Source organism: Balaenoptera acutorostrata, chromosome 2, assembly GCF_949987535.1.
Source record: "Balaenoptera acutorostrata chromosome 2, mBalAcu1.1, whole genome shotgun sequence".
Lineage (NCBI taxonomy): Eukaryota > Metazoa > Chordata > Mammalia > Artiodactyla > Balaenopteridae > Balaenoptera > Balaenoptera acutorostrata.
In genome coordinates, this window is record NC_080065.1 from 167,388,362 (window position 1) to 167,407,797 (window position 19,436).

Consider the following 19,436-nt stretch of genomic DNA (forward strand, 5'->3'; position numbering starts at 1 on the left):
TGGCTTGCTGGGGGTCCTCTCCCTGCATCTGCCAGTCTTCCTGCAGATCAGATCCATGCAATGCAGGCTCGCTGCCCACCCCCCATAACTGTCATGGGAGTCCCAGGACCTCCACATGCGGGGCCTGGAGACTTCAACACGAGGATCCATCTATACGCCTGAGGGGCAGGGACTGGGCAGGGGAATAGGAGACATGGGCAGAGAAACTGAGGCAGGAGCGCAAGCCTAGGTTGGGGGGAAACTGTGACTCAGAAGCCAACCCTGCCCCTCCCAGGCCTGGCCTGCAGCAGGTCAGGCCTGCTTAGGTCAGGTCCCCTCCCAACCCAGGTGCATTTTCCAGGGCAGTGGCATCTGATTGGCCCAGGCTGGGCTGGTGCCGCCCCTTGGCCAAGTGAGGGTGGGCCTCCCTGTTAGTCCCACCAGGACTGTTAGTATTCATCAGAGGGTGTGGTTATTCCCCAAAGCAAAACTCCTCTGTTTGTAGCCAGAAGGAAAGGAGATGGAGGCCAAGAAAGCAGACCCAGCCAATGGAGGTGCCAAGAGGGGTGGATTTGATTCTGGAGCTCAGGTCTGGGCTGGGAAGGAGATGTGGCACCTGGGAGAGGAGGTCCTCTGTGCACCTGGGCCCACAGGCCAAAGTTAATACCTGGAAGGGATGGCCTGTTCTCGTAGGGGCCACTGTGACCCTGGGCCAACCAGCATGGGCTTTTTCTCTCCTCGTGTTTTGGGCACTGCTGGTCACACCTCAAGTGTCTGACCGAGTCCCTCTGACACTGTGGCCTGGGGATACCAGCATCAGTGCCCAGGTGGGCTGATGGTCAGGAACAGGGCCTGGGGTTCAGACACACCTGTGCTCAAGTCCCAGCTTTTCCATATACTCAGCATGAGCGCTGGGTACCTTCCTTTCCCACTCTGAGCCTCAGTTTCTTCATCTGTAAGATGGGAGGCCTAAGGGATGAGATGGGGCGTCAGGCAGGGAAGATTGGCCTTCCCAGGTCAGGACCCCAGGCTTCTCCCCAGCCTCCCTCCCACAGACTCTAATACTTGAATGCCTAGTGTGTTGGCCACACCTCACGATCCCTTTTTGCACTGTTCAGTTTCAGGCTTCACTGCCTCTCACCTGCACCACTGAGTCACTTGAATGCCACCTATCTTGACCGAGCACCCACTGTGCGTGTGCGTCAGGGGGCCGGGCCCTAGAGTACAGCAGTGGGCGAGCCAGCCTCCTCCTGGAGAGAACACAATGCCAGGAGACCAAGGCCAGTGTGAAGTCTGGGGGATTGGGGAGGCCCAGGGGTCCCAGGGGTCAGGAGGCATGCCAGGCAAGCAGGTGCAGCGTGTTCGAAGGTGTGATGTGTGGCTAGTCCTGGGGTAAAGGGGCCCTCACCAGGACACATCAGAAAGTGGACTTTGCATTCAAACCATGGCTGGGCCTCTGTTGGTTGCGTCCCCTCAGGGGGTCATGGGGTGAGCATGCCCGCAATCCCACCACCCGCCATAGCGCTGGGATGTGTTCAGGTGTTCCAGGGGCCTTTCGTCTTCTCAGCTATGTTTGATGACTGAGCTCGACCTTCATTCAGCTTGAATGGATAGCACCAAGACAATAACAACATACATCGGGGCAAAGGGGGCATGCACATCAATGAAGCATTTTTTCAGTGTCCCACTGTAATTTTATTCATTGGAATAATATTGCTTGTATCGTGTCATATGTGCAGTTTTCTCTCCTGCCATTTTCACTTCGTTACATCATAACCATTTCTATGTTATCACTGAGTCCTCATAACTGTCATTTCAACGGCAACAGAAACTCCACTAATGGGTATGTGACAGTGTCCTGTCCGTTCTCCTTCTGTTCATCATCTGTGGCGTTCTGCATTTTGTTCACTGCTTATAATTAACACCAAACCAAACTCCTTTCCAAAACTTTTCCTCTTTAGATTATTTTCTTGGGATAAATTTCCAAGGATTTGATTAAGGTGAAAGAACACTCTCAAACATAAGGCTCTTTGCACATCGAGTCAAATCTTGTCCTATTCAAAGGGGCTGTGATGGTGTATAGCCCTGCCCAGCAGTGTTTAAAGGGCTGTTCCAACATGCCAGACAGCACTGGTTGTTTTGTTGTCTTGTTCATTTAGTGGGTATAAAGCAGACACCTACTGGAGTCATACCATGCACTTGTCTATCCACACACACACACACACACACACGCACACACGGAGTCCCAGGCCCCCAGGCAAAGCAAAGAGAGATAACTTGAAACAGCTCTTTAGATGGGGCACAGACAGAGCAGCCCGCCAGCCCGCTCGGGACCTCTATGCCGGCCCTGTACTCCCAGCTGCTGCTCATGTACACCATGCAGGCTGTGTGCTTAGAAGCACACATTGGGGAACTACTGGTGATTTCAAGGATTCTCAAGGGAAATTGTGACAATAAACTATTTTCCCAGCATCATTGGCTTCTTTTAAAATTGTGGTGAAATACACATAACATGAAATTTACTATCTTAACCATTTTTAAGTGTGCAGTTCAATTGCATTAAATACATTCACATTGTTGTGCAACCACCACCAGCATCCATCTCCAGAATTATTTTTAGCTTGCAGAACTGAAGCTCTCTGTGAATAAAAGTAACTCCCCATGCTCCTCCTCCCCTGGGAGCCACCTTCTACTGTCTGTCTCTATGAACTTGACTACTCTAGGAGCTGCATGTAAGAGGAATCATACAGATTTGTCCTTTTGTGTCTGGCTTATTTCACTCAGCATTAGAGTCCTCAAGTTTCACTCGCGTGGTAGCACGTGTCAGAATGTCCTTCCTTTTTAAGGCTGAATAATAGCCCATCGTATGTATACATCACATTTTGTTATCCATTCATCTGTTGATGGACAGTTGAGGTGGCTTTTTAAAATTACCCCGATAGCTAGTGGGAAGCAGCCGCATAGCACAGGGAGATCAGCTCCGTGCTTTGTGACCACATAGAGGGGTGTGATAGGGAGGGTGGGAGGGAGACGCAAGAGGGAGGAGATATGGGGATATATGGATATGTATAGCTGATTCACTTTGTTATAAAGCAGAAACTAACACACCATTGTAAAGCAATTATGCTGCAATAAAGATGTTAAAAAAAAATTAGCACTGGACATCCAAACAATGGATTACTGTGGGACAGTTAAAAAATAAAAGGCATGAGCATGCTCTGTCCTGCCATGGGAAGATTTCCAAAATGTACTGTTAGTGAAAAGAGCACAGGAGACTGTGTGCAATACACTACTTTTTGTGTAATAAAGAAAGAAACGAGGGAATATATATATTTATATTTTCTTGTCCTTGTATACAGAAGGACAGAAAAATAGGTAAGAAATTAATAAAAGCAGTTACTATGGGAGAGGGTGAATGGGGGCCACTTCTGCAGCCCGTCTGTGTTCCCAGCAGGCTGGAGCCCCTGCTCAAGGGAGGAGGATGACACCTTCGGGGAGGGGCGGGAGGAATGTCAGGGCAGTACCGTGGCTCTGACCGCACCCACCCTATCTCAAAGTCATACCCAGATGCAGGAAGTCATCATCCCCTCTCCCCTTGCCCGGGCACACCTTTCAGAGCCTCAGTGGTCCAGTCTCTCTGCATGCCCCAACCCCTTGCCAGCTCTGAGAGGTCCTGTCCGTCTGCAGCCACTCCATGCATGCACGCATGAATGACCGTCAGCAACAGCAGGAGACACCAGAGACTGCAGCAGGGGGACAAGACCATCCATCCACTGATACTCAGGCCAGGGCCCAGCTGGCAACACGATGGGTGCTTGGAGGTGGGAGGGCAACATTGGCCACCCATCTGCTCTCTGGGCATCCCTGTGAGTCATAATGGTTCTGGCCCCCAGCTCCAACGCAACCCCTGACCTCCAGTGTAAACTTGCTGCTTCAGAACAGAGCTGGGTCCAAGCCCTCCCCCCTTCCTCGTGTGTCCGGCCCCCCCCACCCGGCCCCCAGTACCAGGCCAAACCTGAGGTGCTCTAGATGCTTCCCAGCTCATCTCTTGAAGTTGTGGCATCCTGGCTTCCCCAGAAAGGCCCCTCTGCAGCCCCTCTCACATTGTCTGACAGACCACCCTGAGCTACAGAGAGGTTTCCAGAATCACCTCCACCTCCACTACTGGCTCATCTTTCAGAAAACTGGGATCTGGGACAGGCTACAGGGAGGAGGTGCCAGGCGTCTGGCAGGAGAGAGCGGACCTTGCTGGCCTCGAGAGCGTTCTGTCTAGTGGAACTGGGCTCCGGTTCTGGGCTCTGGGTGTGGGGCAGAGGCAGCGCCCACCCCAGAGTTAACCACCATTCCCTGCAGGGCAGGCCCCGTGCGCCCTCATGTGCAGCAGCTTTCCCACTGGGATGGACAGGAGACAATTCTGTGAAATTTTACAGTTTCATCAACTGAAAATTGAACACTTACAACTTTGCTGGAAAGGTGAAATAAAGCTGCGGCTGTCGCTAGGGCTGGGACTGTCCAGGCCGCTGTCCAGACTGGTTCCCGCACCCTCCCTACACCGTAACCCAGTCCCTGCACGCCCTGGGGACGGCCCTCTGCGGGGCTGCTTCTGATCCCCAACATCAGCTTGGACTCTCCAAGTCCCTCTGTCTTTACTTTCAGGGCCAGGTCACCAGGGGGCAGGAGAAGTCAGAAACAGGCTGGGGCCAGGCTCTGCCATGGGGGCAGCAGGGGTGAGGTGAGAGGGGCAGTGGGGAGGCTGCTTCCTGGAAGGCCCCTGTGGTGAGCCTGCAGGACTCCACAGTTAACGCTGCGGGGGCTACTCGAACATCATGTGGGAGATGGTTAAACAGTCACAGGCTTGGCCAGGACTCGTTGCCACGAGTGCCCCAAAGGCTTCGTTCAGGAAGACTGGCCAACAGGCATATGTGCAGAGCCCGAGGGAGGAAGCACTGTCCAGTGCACACTCGTGGACGGGTGCCTGCTGCAGGCCAGGACCTTGACTCAGGGCTGGGTCAGAAGACATGTGTGCTCTGGCCCCACCTGGAGGAGGTCTGGCTGGAGACCTTTCTCTGTACCAGGCACCAGCAGCACCCCAAGCACTCCACAGTGCCAACAGGGAGAATCTGCTGATGCCCACCGGAAGCCAGACCCAGCCTTGAGGGGTTGCTGCAGGGAAACAGGGAAGGTCCCACCTAGGGGGAGTCACTTCAGCCACGTGCAGAGGGATGGAGGATTGAAGATGGTGGGAGAGCCTTCCTGCAGTGGGGGAATAGCTGGACAGGTCAGCGGGTCCTAATCACAAAGAGCCTGGAAGGCCAGGCTATAGAGGACAGTCATTTGGCTGCACCTGAGAGAAACTCAAACAGACTCACGTAATGGAACAGTCCACAGAGCAGCTTCGGGCACAGCACGATCCAGGGCCTCACCCACTGAACTCAGGAATGAGCTCACTTTCCTGGCTCCTTGAGGGACGAGATGGTCCCAACAGTGCCATTCCACTGCTCAGGGACCCAGGGGAAAGAGCTTTCAAGGGCCACAGAAGTTCTAGGATTGCATCTGAGCCCTCTAGCTTGGATCAGGTCCACCCCTGATTCATTCCTGTGGCCAGCGGCAGGGCAAATACATTGATTGTCTAAGCCTGGTCAAAAACAACCTTCACTGCGAGTAGGAGTGGATACGGGAAACAGTCAGCCCCTAAACGCCTAGGACTGGTAATGGAAAAGAGATGATTCCTGGGGATGCAGTGGCTATGGGGTGGGGGGCATCCCTCCCTGGCAGCCCTCCCAGGAGGTGATCACTGGGCACAGGTGGGCACAGAAGAGCCTATGGGAGGCAGGGCCTGCCCAGCCAGGATCCCGGGGGACCAGCAGGTCCAAATGCCCCTTGCCATTGCAGGTAGGCATGCCCCGGACACTGAGCACCTCCGACATGGTCACTCCAGGCAGCCTCGGCCCACCCCCTCCTGAGCCCACGGATGGTGAGCAGGCCGGGCAGCCCCTCCTGGATGGAGCTCCATCCTCAGCCTCCCTGGACGCCCTGATCGAGCAACTGGTGCCCAAAGCTGACTACTACCCTGAGGTGGGTGACCCACCCAGTGGGGAGGAGGGGTAGCAGACTGGGCTGTCTTCCACCAGGCATGTGGGAGACAGCAGAGCTGGGGCTGGCTGGGCCTGGGGGTGGAGTAGGCTGGGAGGCACGTCCTTCCATGCCCTTGTGAGCACATGCTGCCTTTCTCCCGTATCCCCCCCAGAAAGCCTACATCTTTACCTTCCTGCTGAGCTCCCGCCTCTTCATCGAGCCCCGGGAGCTCCTGGCCCGGGTCTGCCACTTGTGCATCGAGCAGCAGCAGCTGGACAAGCCAGTGCTGGACAAGGTGAGAGGCAGGGCAGGGCCGGGGACCCCCGAGTGTACTGGCTCTCCCCTGACATGCACTTGTGAATCAACATCTTGGAGAGGCAGCGATTGCTCCCGTTCTCCTGACAAGGAGCCCACAGGGGTTTCTGACTTGTCTGAAGCCCAGAGCCAGAAGGGACAGAGTCAGAACCTTTAACCCCGGTGCTGTTTTCCAATGCCCTAGGGGAGCCCTTGAGCTCACACAGCCCGGACCTGGGCCCCCAGAGTCCCATGAGTAGATCCCCATCTGTGGCCTGGGATGGCCCTGCAGTGCCTGCTGGTCTCCCTGCCCCCAGCACCCTCTGTTCCACCCTGTCTTCTTCTGCGGGTCCACTGTTGGCTCAGCCTTCCCTCGGTTCCCCGTATCCTTTCCTCTGTCCCTCGCCATATCCCATGGGCTGCAACTGTCCATTTATACATGTATCAGTAGGGTTCCACTGTCCAGTGATAGAAACCCAGTTTCAACTGGCCTAAGGCAAAGGGACTTTACTGGCTCATGTAACTGCAAAGTCTCAAGCTACCACTGGCTTCAGGGGCTCAAACACCATTAAAACGTGGTCTTTCTCCCTAAGACCCCTTGCTTTGTTTTCCTCTGGGCCAGCCTCACTCTTGCTCAGGCAGGTTCTCTGCACGGTGACTGGTGGCTTCCGCGGCTCCAGGGTCATGGTCTACCCTTCCCAATCCTGTGGAAAGAGGATCCCGATAAATAAAAGCCCCGATCTCATTGGCTTAGCTTAGGCCACACGCCCCTCTGTGAGCCAATCACGGTGCATGATGGGGGTGTGCCATGCCCTGATTGGCCAGCACTGATCTGGGACCACTCTTGGAGCCCTGGGTCAGGATCAGCTGAGAAGGATGGAGAGGGGGACCCCACAGGAAAACTGAGATGCTGTCACCACAGAAAGGGAGATGGGATGACTGGCAGTTACAAACAAGAGATGACCCCCATTCCAAACGTGTATCTGTCCCCCTCTGCTCTGCTGTGGTCAGCCCCCATTCCCATGTCCCGTCTCTGTCTCCTGGCGCAAAGAAGGCACGAGACCCACCCCGCCTCGGCCATTGCTGCTGCCCCTCGGACAGCCCAGACGCACAGTGAGTGGCTGAGACAGTGGCTGCTGTGACCCCCACCTCCCAAGCAACCCTCACCAAATGCAGACGACCCTCGGCTTGCCTTACAGGCCCAGGTCCGGAAGTTTGGCCCCAAACTGCTCCAGTTGTTGGCCGAGTGGACAGAGACGTTCCCGCGGGACTTCCAGGAGGAGTCGACCATCAGTCACCTGAAGGACGTGGTGGGCCGTATCGCCCCCTGTGACGAGGTGGGCAAGCCAAGCGGGATTCTCTTCACCTTGTCTACACCCTCACACTCCAGATCTGAGCCTGTTCCTGGTCTGGCCTCAGGGTCCTCATCTCCCCACCAGCACACTGCAGCCCCTCTAAAATCAGCCCCTTTCTGCCCCATCAGAGAATCAGGCACTGCAGAGCTGGCAGGGAGAGCAGGCCTCTGGTTCCAGGCCTGGTCTCTTGACCTTTCTCCTGTCCTGCTCTCATCAGTGGCATCAGATGGCAAGTGAAGGGCTCTTGTGGCTGCGTGGTCGGGCCATTGGTCAATGACCCATTAGGATGGCCTGGCAGAACCCTCTTCCCCAGTAGCTTGGAAGGCAGCCAGTGTACTGGCATCTGGTGCCTCTGCGCCCCACACCCTACCCTGCTCTCCCAGCTGCATTACTCTGGGGAAGGCACTTAAAGGTGAAAGAGGAACAAAACTCCCTACTCCTTACCTCCCAGGATTAGGGTGAGAACACTGAGGGGGAGTGCACGTAGCTTGCCTTGGGAGGAGACTGAATGTGGCAAGCTGAGAGCTAGTGACATGCCCCACAGTGGGTCTGAACACAGAGCCAGCCAGAGCAAAGGAGAACTGCCAAGGCAGGCTGGGCACCAGGAAACTGTAAAGTCCAAGGCCTAACTGAGGCTCAGAAAGGGATGCCCTGCCCTGAGGTCATCTCACACAGCCAGCAAGTTAGTTGTTCTGAGAGCTCGGTGACATGAGGGTCATCTCTTCCTCCTCCTTTGCATCCCCTGATCCATCTGGGGATCATAACACTTGGCTTAGGTTGCAGCAGAAAGGAGGCTCAGGGAAGGCTCAATGACTGGGTGGATCAGGAGGATGAAGCGGGAAGGGGAGATGCTGACTGACTGGCTTGGTACATAGTTGGCTACGTTGATGGATGAGTCGAGGGGGAAAGAAAGATGTTTGGGCAGTTGGGTAGGCAGGGAGATTTATGGGGTAAGTGGATGTGGAGAGATTGATGGAAAGAAGTGGAGGAGAAAGGTAGAAATGATAGCTAGATGAGTGGGTAGATGGATGACTAGATGGATGGGAGGGTGAGTGAATGGGTAGGTGGATGGGTATGTGTGGGTATGGATGGGTGGGTGAGAACATGGATGGGAAGGTGGGTGGGTGGATGGATGGATGGATGGTGGATGGATGGATGGATGGGTGGGTGGATGGATGGATGGTGGGTATATGTATGAAGGGATGGATGGTGGATTGATGGTGGATGGATGGTGGATGGATGTATGAATGGATGGATGAGGGCAAATGTTAGAATGGAGGGAGGAAGGATAGATAAGTGAGTTGATGGATCTGTGGGTGGGTGACTGTATAAAAGGGGAGGTGAGCAATAACAGATGGGTGGGAAATAGATGGTTGCAGGGACAGTAGATGGATGGATGGATGGATGGAGCAGAGGGTATGTAGTGGGATGAGAGCCCAGTCCTCTGCTTTATCTCCCTCCCGCCCCCCCCCAACAGTAGGCCTTCAAGCAGGTGAGGTCTAAGCCATTGACAAGATGGATTATCTGCCCTTATCAGGCCTGCCTCTGCCATTGGCAGAGCAATTTCAGAGGCAGACCCTGCCATTCTGGCCACGGTGGCGTGGGATGGGTGTAAGTCCTGGGCTTGTTTCCTTGAGAAGCAGTGCCTCCTCACTGAGCCCTCAAGAATCTGTCAGGACTGTGCCAGGAAATCTTTTCCAACTACCCAGTGGATGAAAATAAGATACAACCAAGAACTATGAATGGGCTACTGAAAGCAGTCATCCACCAGGTGTGGATTTTCAAAGCAGAAATAACTCATTCAGGGCATTTCTCATTCCTTCCCTTGGAATCCAATTAGGTGTGCTGAGTGGTGTGAACTGGACCTGGGATTCCCTAGTCCCCATGTACCCACCGAGGCTCAGGCCAGGGGTGCCCCATGTGTCTTTGTGATCCCCAAGTTGCCGTACCCCACCGGGCCCACAGGACTCAGAACATGAGGTCTGGGTCAGACCTTCTGAGCCCAGATCCCAGCTCAGAAACCACAGCTGTGTGACTTTGGGCAAGGTGCTTCCCCTCTCTGAACTTCAGTTTCTTCATCAGTCAAACGGAGACGATAACTGCTCCCACCCACACAGGTCTGCGGCAAAGGCCCTGAAGTCACGTGTGCTCGTATTTCAGCACTCGGTAAATGTGAGCTATGATGAGGAACAAATTCTTTCCAAAATTCAGGCACATGGGGATTATTTTCAACTTTTTTGAAACTTTTGTTATGGAACATTTCAAACATAGACAAACATAGATAATAGTAACCATGAACTCCTGTGTGCTCACAGCCTAGCTTCAACAGTTATCAACATTTTGCCAAACTTGTTTCTTCTATCCCCTCACACACTTCCCCTCCCTCCAAATTATGTTTTTAAATCATAAGCATTATATCTTTCGCTCCAAAAACATTTCAGAATCATCTTGTAAAAGATTTCTTACACAGAGATAGGATCAAATGATATAAAGTGTTGTGCATAATACAGTGAGATGAGCCCAAGTGTTTTCAGAACTGCGTGTCTTTGGGCAAGTTACTTAACCTCTCTGGACCTTAAATTAATTTCTGTAAGAGGGAAGATGATAAGCCCTCCCTCAAAGGGCTGTGAGGAGAACAATGTTGCTTGGGAACGTGGAGGAGGTGGTACAGGGCCAGGAAGGAGTGGGGCGTCCCCATCCAAGTGGCTGTGGAAGGTGACACCTTTCTCTTCCTTCCTGCCCCCCTGCCACTTCCTGGAAGCCTCATGTCCTCACTGTGCTCCCCACCACCTCTCAGTAACCGGGAACAAGGGGCTGGAGCGGCTCTGGGAAGGCCATTCTCTATGACTGTCGGTTCTGTGCTGCTCCGTCCACCCTCGGCTCCCGTCCTGGTAGGTTGCGCTCAGCAGTTACAGCTCAGGAAGGCCAATGCCGAGGCTGAGGGAGACTGGGGGATCGCAGGAAGGCCTAGAGGGTCACAGCCCCGGTGGGGGAGACAGGACAGGAGGACAGCAGTGCCTTGGCCACACCCACTGGGCTGGCCAGAGGAGGCTGACTGTACGGGCAGCCCTCCCTCCTCGCTCTGGCCTTGCATTCCCACTCAAATGGCTGAGCTCCCGCCAAGGGCACAGGTGGTGGCCAGCTGACTCAGAGAACGAGCTGGCAGTGGGTGCAGAACTCCTTCCTGTGCAGGTGGGCTAAGCCCGTTGGACATTGGCCGTGGGCTGGCTCAGGTGGGAGCTTTCAGGAACTTCAGAGAACAAGGGCCCGTACTTGTCTGGATGGAAATGGATCCTCATCATGAAATGCTCGGTCCAAGAGAACTTGGAGGCACCTGGAGACCCATGGCCACCACCCAGGCCACCCTTGGACGGCGACCTCTACACTCACACCCGGCTCCGTGCATGCAGCAGGCGGCTCTGTGAGAATGACAGAGAAAACAGCCCAGCCCCCATCCTCCCAGCTCACGGGCGAGCCACTGGGGGGGAGCTGAGCCATGCTGGGTGCACCCTGGCGCTCCGCATGTGGGCTCCTGACAAGGAACACACTGGCGTTCTCAGCGGCAGGTCCCTGGGCCTGCCCGGATTCACTGAGATCTCCCAGACTGTGTCCACAAGGTGTAGAAATCAGTGAGAGAATGAGGGGAGGTCAAAGAGAAGGTCAAATACCTTCCCCACATTCAGAGGGGGAACAGAAGATTCAGGAAAAAACCAACAGATAAGCTTGAGGTTAACACTATTGGAAAATTTTTAAATGAATTAGCACGCAAGCAATGGCAATTGTTTGGAGTGAATATTGGTTCAATAGAAACAAGTCCTGCTAAATTGTCTGCATATTTTTTAAAAATAGGGCCAGTGCCTGGTTCTATCAAACTGTAGCCACAGACGCACTGCATCCTTGACTTCAGTAGGGCTCTGAAGTCTGCCTTGGAGAGGCCGACTGACTAGAAGCAGGTGAAGGCCAGTTTTATCTAATCAGCAAATATGTGTGGGCCCCTCCTGTTCATGCTGGGGACCAGCAAAGAGTGACCCAGTGTTGCCTTCATGGAGCTGGTACTCCAGTGAGAGGCTTGGACAAGGGCTGTGAAGGAAGGGCACAGAGCTCGGAGGGAGAAGGCTGTACAGGTCCTGCCTGGGTCATGGGGCAGGAGGAACAAGGGGTCAAAGGGATGGGGGAGTGGTCTGTGTCTGGAGCACAGAAAAGAGGAGCAAGGGCTACACGGAGGCCATTAAGCATGGCCAGAGCTGACCTCAGGGCCTCCAAGCCGTGTCAGGCTCTTTGTCTTTGCAAAAGCAGGGAGGCAATTTAGGGAAGGAGGGTGCAGTGGTCAAATGTGCATTTTGAACAGAACACTCTTGCTACAGGGTGGAATGGAGAGAGGCTGGCATGAATGCATGGGGTCCACTGAGGAGGCCACTGCAGCCACCAGGGAAACGACTATGGCCTGGACCACATACACTGTGGTGGAAGACAAGCATGGAAATGGAAGAAAGCAAAATCAAGAGGGTTGGTGATGGCCTGGAGGGCCTGAGGGAGAAGGTGGTTTGAGGATGGCTCCACGTTCAGGTGCCTGATGCCACTGCTCCGTTCACCGGACAGGGATGCAGGTGGAAGAGGCAGCCCTGGGGAGGAGAGCATGACTTCTTGCATGCATCAGGTCCAGGTGGCCCCTCGCCCACATGGCTCTGGAGATCAGAGGAGAAGGTTGTCCGCACACGAATACTGAACGACACTCTGCACATGAACCAGAAAACCCAGGAATGAAGTACAGAGGATGGTGAAGAGAGGAATAGACAGAGGCAGGAGGAACCCAGCATGCAATCACAGTGCAGACAGCCAAGCCTGCAAACAGCCCAAGGCAGGAGAAAGTGGGGAGCTGAGGCAGATGCTGCCCGAGAAACAGCCCCTGGCTTTCATGACAGGAGGTCCTTGGTGCCAGTGAGAGTTAGTCTGGCGACAGGAGGGGAGCCAGATGGGGTGGTGGAGGGTTGAGTGGGAAATGCGGGATCTCAACAGCCAATGTAGCCACCCCTGGGCTGGGTAGCAGAGAGAGGTGGGGGGCTGGTGGAGGTGTCGGGGATCACCGGTGACTGTGTCACCGGGGCTGGCTCTGGCTGGACCTAACTCACTATCTTCCTGGCACTCAGATGAAGACCTGGGAGGCCGCATGTGTGCTGACCACACTTTTGGATACAGCAAAGCTGATACGGGTTGTTCCTTCCACTGGCGACAAAGGGAAGAGTTGGACCTCAGTTTACCCACACACTGCCCAGCTAACCCATGGGTGCCTTCTGGGTCTGCCCCCCCACAGCTCTGGGAGTTAGGGTTCGTGTTAGGGTTTGGGTTCGGGTTTGGGTTTCCTGTGTCCTGAGGGCTCTACCACAGCTGCCCTGGCCACTCCACAGAGAAGCACTTTCATAAGGGGCTGGGATGCCACCTCCGTCACCAGAGCTCTGGGCACCAGCAATGCTGGACCTCAGTGCTCCTCTGAGCCCCATCAGAGACTTGAGGAAACACTGAGGTCCCCCAGGCAAGCCCTACGCCCTACGCCCCACCTGAAAAAATGCCTCTGGGTTTGTGTGCATGAAGGATGTGCACTTTTTCTATCTGAAATTACCTGGCAGTACTGACTACCCACAACCTTCTTCTGAGGCCTCTGGGACCAGGCCCTGCTGGGAACCTGTCTGCCTGACACCTTGCTGTTGCCAGGAGTCCAGGCCCCGGATGCCCACTGCCACTCCCAGGCCAGCTCCTGGCTCGAGGGGGTTGAATCCACCTCTGGGGGATCCATTTGCTGACCAGTTGGGGGCCTGTTCTGTTGGCTACTGACCAAACCTTTGGGAATGTGTGGACATCTTGCTCAGTAAACCCAGCTAGTCTGATGCACCTCCCTTGGAAAGAGGGGTCTCTGAGGGGCAATAATCAGTTTCCCCGTAGGGTGGGTGGGTGGTCCCTGCACCAAGCCCAGAGCATCTGAGCTGCATGGTGAGGGGCTCTGTCGGTACAGTAAATGGTTATCAAGTGTCCACTGCATGCCCAGAGCTGTGACGCAGAGAGGTTAACGCGGACTTCCCCGCCCCTGCCGAGCTGTCATTCTGCAGGGGAGTAAACAACCCCAATCATCTCCTGCAGTGGTCCCATAAGGAAGTCACACAGGGTGAGCTGGAGACAGAGTGCCAGGGGCAGAGGATGGACAGCAAGGCTGGTCAGGGAAAGCCTCTCTAAGCTAGGCCTGGGAGACAGGAGGGGACCCCCATTGAAGCCAAGCAAAAGACTAGCGCCCAGGGCAGGGCCCATTCCACATCTCCCTCCTCTCTCCCTCCACTCCCTGGCAGTCCCCACCCCACGCTGCCCCCTCTCCCCAGACAGCTGGTGGGGGGCTTGCACACAACCACCCTCCCTAATGTGTGCTCTTCTCGGCTCCCACTGGTGATCCTGCAGCCTTCTCCCCAGCCAGCCTTGACTGTAGGCCCCAAACCCAGCCTGCCCTGGCTTGGGTCCTGTTTCAGGGTGGGGGAGGTGCAGGCACACCTAGGAGCAGCCCATCCCTGACAGCTGGGGAGCCTGCCTGCCTCAGATATTAGATATGCGGAGACAGGTTTCCAGGCCTGAGCACCCTCTCTCTACCCACCTCCAGGCATACCGAAGGAGGATGCATCAGCTCCTGCAGGCTCTGCACCAGAAGCTGGCGGCTCTGGGCCAGGGGCCGGAAAGCCTGCTGGGCACTGACAAGCCCGTCTCCTACAGGAACAAGCCTCCAGCCTCTATCCACAGGGAGCTCCTCAACATCTGCAGTGACCCCTACACACTGGCTCAGCAGCTGACCCACGTGGAGCTGGTGAGCAGGCCCACACCGCCCTCCACTCAGACCCAGAGCCTGGAACGCTGAAAATAGCCGGCCATCCCCCCACCCCACATCTTGTCCCCCACCTGGTCTCAGCCTAACCCAGGGCCTGAGCCCATCACATCAGGGCCACCCAGGCATCTCCAGAGCACCCTGACTCTGGAGCAGTCTCTCACCACACCTGGGGCGAGGAACAGGAAGGCTGGAGGTACCAGCCCTGCCCAACTTTGACCTCTGGCCTGCCTGAGAGTCCAGGCCTGGGACAGAGGAACTAGGTTCAGATCCTGGCTCTGACACCATCTGATGTGTGATCCTCCCACATCTAGGGCCTTCCCCACCCGGGCCTCGGTTTTCCCCATCCAGGACTCACACAGTCACATGGTACCCACCCCAGCTTTCCAGAGAAGCGCAGACAGGCCTTCCTGTGTGTGAAAGGGATGCCCTGGCCTAACCTCCAGTATATTGGGTTCCTTGTAGATGCAGAGGCCAAAGGGGCCTGCCCAGAGAGAAGGGAAGCTGGGGAGAAGGGTTCTTTTCTTTTAAACCTCCATCATTTATGGCGTCCTTACTGCTTTCCAGGCATTATATTCAAGATTTACATGCACCATCTCATCTTCCCACCACCTTGCCAGATAGGTGCTATTATTATTCTCTTTTCACAGATGAGGAAGCTAAAGCCCAGAGTGTTTAAGTGACTTGCCAGAAGTCACACAGCAGAAGGGACAGAGCCAGGATTCAATTCTGACCCAGACCCCATGCTCTTAGCCACCAGGCCTACCCTGGAGGGAGCAGGTCATTTCAATTACCCGATTTCGAACCTGGTTTCCTAGGTATCACACCCCACAAGCACTCCCTATGGAGACATTGACCCCTGCCCCCATGAAATACAGCAGCCCCTGAGCATGGGAAAGGAGGGGCTGCCCCCTTCAAGATGGTGCTGGGCTCTGTGACAACCCAGAACAGGGCTGTAGAGGCCCGGTGAGAAGGGCAGGTGTGCCCATGCCAGGCCCCCAGGGAGCATCCCTTCCCCATACATTTCCCCTTTTCCCGACTCCTTTTCTGTCTCTGGTGCAGGAACGGCTACGACACATTGGACCTGAGGAGTTTGTCCAGGCTTTTGTGAACAAGGACCCTCTGGCCAGCACAAAGGTAGAAGGCCCTTGGACGGACTGTCCCAGCAATGACCCCTACTCACCGGTCCCTCTGGGGATCCCCGGAGCATCAGATGAGCCAACTTCAGAGGGACCAAGGGCAGATGGGCTTGGAGGGGTCGTGCCCACTCCACCCATGCCCCTAGCCCAAGGCCATCACACCCCAGCAGCCCTGAGTCCCAGGGAAGCCTGGGAGGGCGGGATGAGCCTGGCCGGGTCACCCACCCAGCGAGGGCGGAGTGGCGGTCGAGGAGCAGAAGCCCTGGGTGGGTTAGAGGGTAGAGGTTCGCACGGGGCCCGCTCCAAGACCCCATGTGCCCTCCCGGTGCTTTGCGGTGGGCGCCGATGCCCTCTAGCGTCCACTCGGGGGAACGCGGGCTGGTGCAAGCTGCCCAAGGAAGTTAAGGGCATGCTCTTCCCTCTGAAGGTGGAATTTCAGAGCCTGCCCCTCTCTCCCAGAGCCCAACCAGCAGTTAGCCTGGTGCTTATCAAGGAGTTAAATCCGAACCAGAACTGGAAATATCCTGTCTTCTGCCCTGGCACCTAATAAAAGAAGAGCAAACTAAATATGCAATTGCATTTCACCTCTCGGATAAGCGAAGATTAAACATTATGGGTGTGTATGTGCAGGGAAAGGGACCATCTCATACACGGCTGGTAAGGGGTGAAATTGGCACAGCCACTTTGGAGAGCAGCATGGCAATAGCATCAACACTTGAAATATACACTCCAGATCCCAACTTTCCACACCTAACAATTTACCCTGCCGATATACACACACATGTACACAAAGATGTATGCACAAAGATATTGTGGATAACTTTCTGTGCTTTATGACCAAAGGCTGGAAGCAAACTACCTTACCATCCACAGGGACTCGATTAAACATTATAATACATCCATACATAGAATGCTATGCAACTATTAGAGTAAGAGCGACTGTAAGAATGGAATAATCACCAAAGGTCCATTGTTGAGAGAAGAAAGTAGAGTGAAGAGCAGTGGCAAAGAGTATGTGACCATCTGTGTAACAACAACAGATAGGAGGGTACATGATACATATATCCTTGCACATGCATGTGGACAATCTCTAGGAATACTGGTTACTCTGGGGAGCCCAGCATGGAGCTGGGAGCAAGAGTGGGAAGGAGACTTTGCTACTCTTAGTGAGTTGTTTGTTGTTCTGTTTTGTTTTGTTTGGGGTTTTGGCCATTTCCAAGTATTATTTTTTATTGTGAAATACATCAAGATTGCCCGTGACATTTCTTTACCCACTCTACTGTAGATGAACATTTTTGTGTTATTTCCAGACTCTTGGCTATTGTAGATATTGCTGCTATGAACATTCTTACACATTTCTAATGTACGTGGGTACATTTTTTCTAGGGCATCAGTTCTCAAATGTTTTGGTCTCAAGATGCCTTTTTTACTCTTAAAAATTATGGAGGACCCCAAAGAACTTTTGATTATGTACTAATAATATCTACCGGTATTTATTCTATTAGCCATTAAAGCCAATAACTTTTTAAAATATTTATTTATTCAAAAATCATAACTCATTATATGTTAATGAAGGTTTTATGAAAAATAACTCTATTTTCCAAAATAAAAAAATTAACGAGAAGAGTGATATTGTTTTACAGTATTTTTACAAATCTCTTTAATGACTGACAATAGAAGGCAGTTGAATTCTCTTAATCTACTTCTGCATTCAATCTCTTGACCTAACATTATTTTCATTGAAAATCCATCCTCACACAAATATGTAGTTGGAAAGAGAGGAGTATATTACAGCCTTTTCAGATAATTGTGAATATTCTTCTTTGATAGTACACTAAAACTCAACAAGGGGTAATTTTTTAAGATCAGCTGCAATTTGCAATTTGGAATCTGAAAATAAACCCTATCACTTTAAAATTCATTGGTCCATCTTGCATCTTGAATGGATCTTTTTGCCCATGCAGGATTTTGTGACATATATTGTCCATTTGGAAAATATGGATTCACTGAATCAAGCAGACCTTCTGAATGTTGGCATGCTTCATTATATGATATTTTAAAATGATATTCATTATATATATTCACTACTGATATCACCCAAAAAGTTCTTAAGTATTGGGAAGCTGTCAAGCTCCAGAGGCAGATACATGTTTTATAAGTTCCCAATTTTCTCTTGAAAACTTGAATTTTATCCTTGGCAATGAATACTATCAGTTGTTTTCCTTGAAGTTACAGGCTCATTTTGTTGATTTTCAAGGAAATATCAGCCAAATACTGAAGTCCGAGTAACCATAATGGGTCAGTCCTTCTTTCAGGTAAAAATGGTGCTCCATGAGTAAAGTTCAGCTCACAAGTCAATCACACCAGTGTTTTTCCGCAAGACCACCATCAAAACTCTGTGTGCAGCAGAAGTGCCTATGTCTACAGTCCTCCCTTCATATCTGTAGGTTCTGCAACTGCAGATTCCACCAGCCTCAGGTCAAAAATACTAGAAAAAATTAAAATTCCAGAAAGTTCTAAACAGCAAAACTTGAATTTGCTGCTCACCCAAGCAGCTATTTACATAGTATTTACATTGTATTAGGTATTATAAGTAATCTAGAGATGATTTAAAGTATACAGGAGGATGTGCATGGGTTTATGCAAATACTACGCCATTTTACATACGGAACTTGAGCATCCTCTGATTTTGGTATCTGAGGGGGGTGGTGGAACCACTCCCCCAAGGATACCGAGGGACAACTGCACTCCCATTTTGTCACATAGAATATGAAAAAGACATGTACTCAAGGGTTGAGATTTAATAAAACTGAAAAGTTTTGTGTCCTCAAGGACATTCTTAGTCTCACTCACTTTTTTTCTTTTACTGTGAGTGTGTGGTAGTGAAGAACACAATGGCCACTGGTGTCATTTGGTGCCTCTGTCTCGATTCAGGCTAAGGTGGCAGCAATTTACCCATCATTCTATTATGCATTGGTACAAACGTCAACACGGTGAAAAGGCAATAATCTATGAATATGAAATTAGGTTTGCCCTTGTGGACCCCCTGAAACGGTCTCAGGGACCCCCAGGAGTCCACGGACAACACTTTGAGATGTTGCTCTAATACATACCTATGAAGGGAATCATTGTGTCCGTCACGGGGTGGGCATATGATCAACCTTACCAGGCGATGCCAGGTGAGGCTGTATCCATTTCCGCTGCCAGCAGGGAGTTATTCTTGCTCCACAACCTCACTGCCGCTTGAAATTGTCAGGCTTTTTAATTTTTGTCAAACTGTTAAATAGAGCATCTTTTCATGTGTTTCGGACATTCTTGTTTTCTCGTCTATGAAATGCCTGTCCCTGATTTTTGTTCGGTTTTCTATTGGTGGTTTGTCTTTTTCTTAAGGATTTTTAAGAGTTTTGTGTGAGTTGTTTTTTTTTTTAATTTTTTTATTTATTATTTATTTTTGGCTGTGTTGGGTCTTCGTTTCTGTGCAAGGGCTTTCTCTAGCTGCGGCAAGCAGGGGCCACTCTTCATCGCAATGCGCGGGCCTCTCACTATCGCGGCCTCTCTTGTTGCGGAGCACAGGCTCCAGATGCGCAGGCTCAGTAGTTGTGGCTCACGGGCATAGTTCCTCCGCGGCATGTGGGATCTTCCCAGACCAGGGCTCGAACCCGCGTCCCCTGCATTGGCAGGCAGACTCTCAACCACTGCGCCACCAGGGAAGCCCTGTGTGAGTTTTTAAAATGTGTA

General features: G+C 52.7%; 1 protein-coding gene across 9 annotated transcripts in view; it reads left to right on the top strand.

Annotated features, from left to right (window-relative positions):
- RASGEF1C (RasGEF domain family member 1C) overlaps positions 1-19,436 on the top strand; it is a 145,126-nt gene that overhangs the window by 69,679 nt on the left and 56,011 nt on the right. For 4 of the 9 annotated variants that reach the window (XM_057541474.1, XM_057541476.1, XM_057541475.1 and 1 more), the window contains 5 exons: positions 5,872-6,054; positions 6,227-6,349; positions 7,548-7,685; positions 14,341-14,541; positions 15,622-15,696. In XM_057541474.1, the coding sequence (XP_057397457.1) occupies positions 5,872-6,054; positions 6,227-6,349; positions 7,548-7,685; positions 14,341-14,541; positions 15,622-15,696 (720 nt within the window). The remainder of the gene's footprint in view (positions 1-5,871; positions 6,055-6,226; positions 6,350-7,547; positions 7,686-14,340; positions 14,542-15,621; positions 15,697-19,436) is intronic. The other 5 variants (XM_057541471.1, XM_028163429.2, XM_057541473.1 and 2 more) reach the window with 2 other exon arrangements.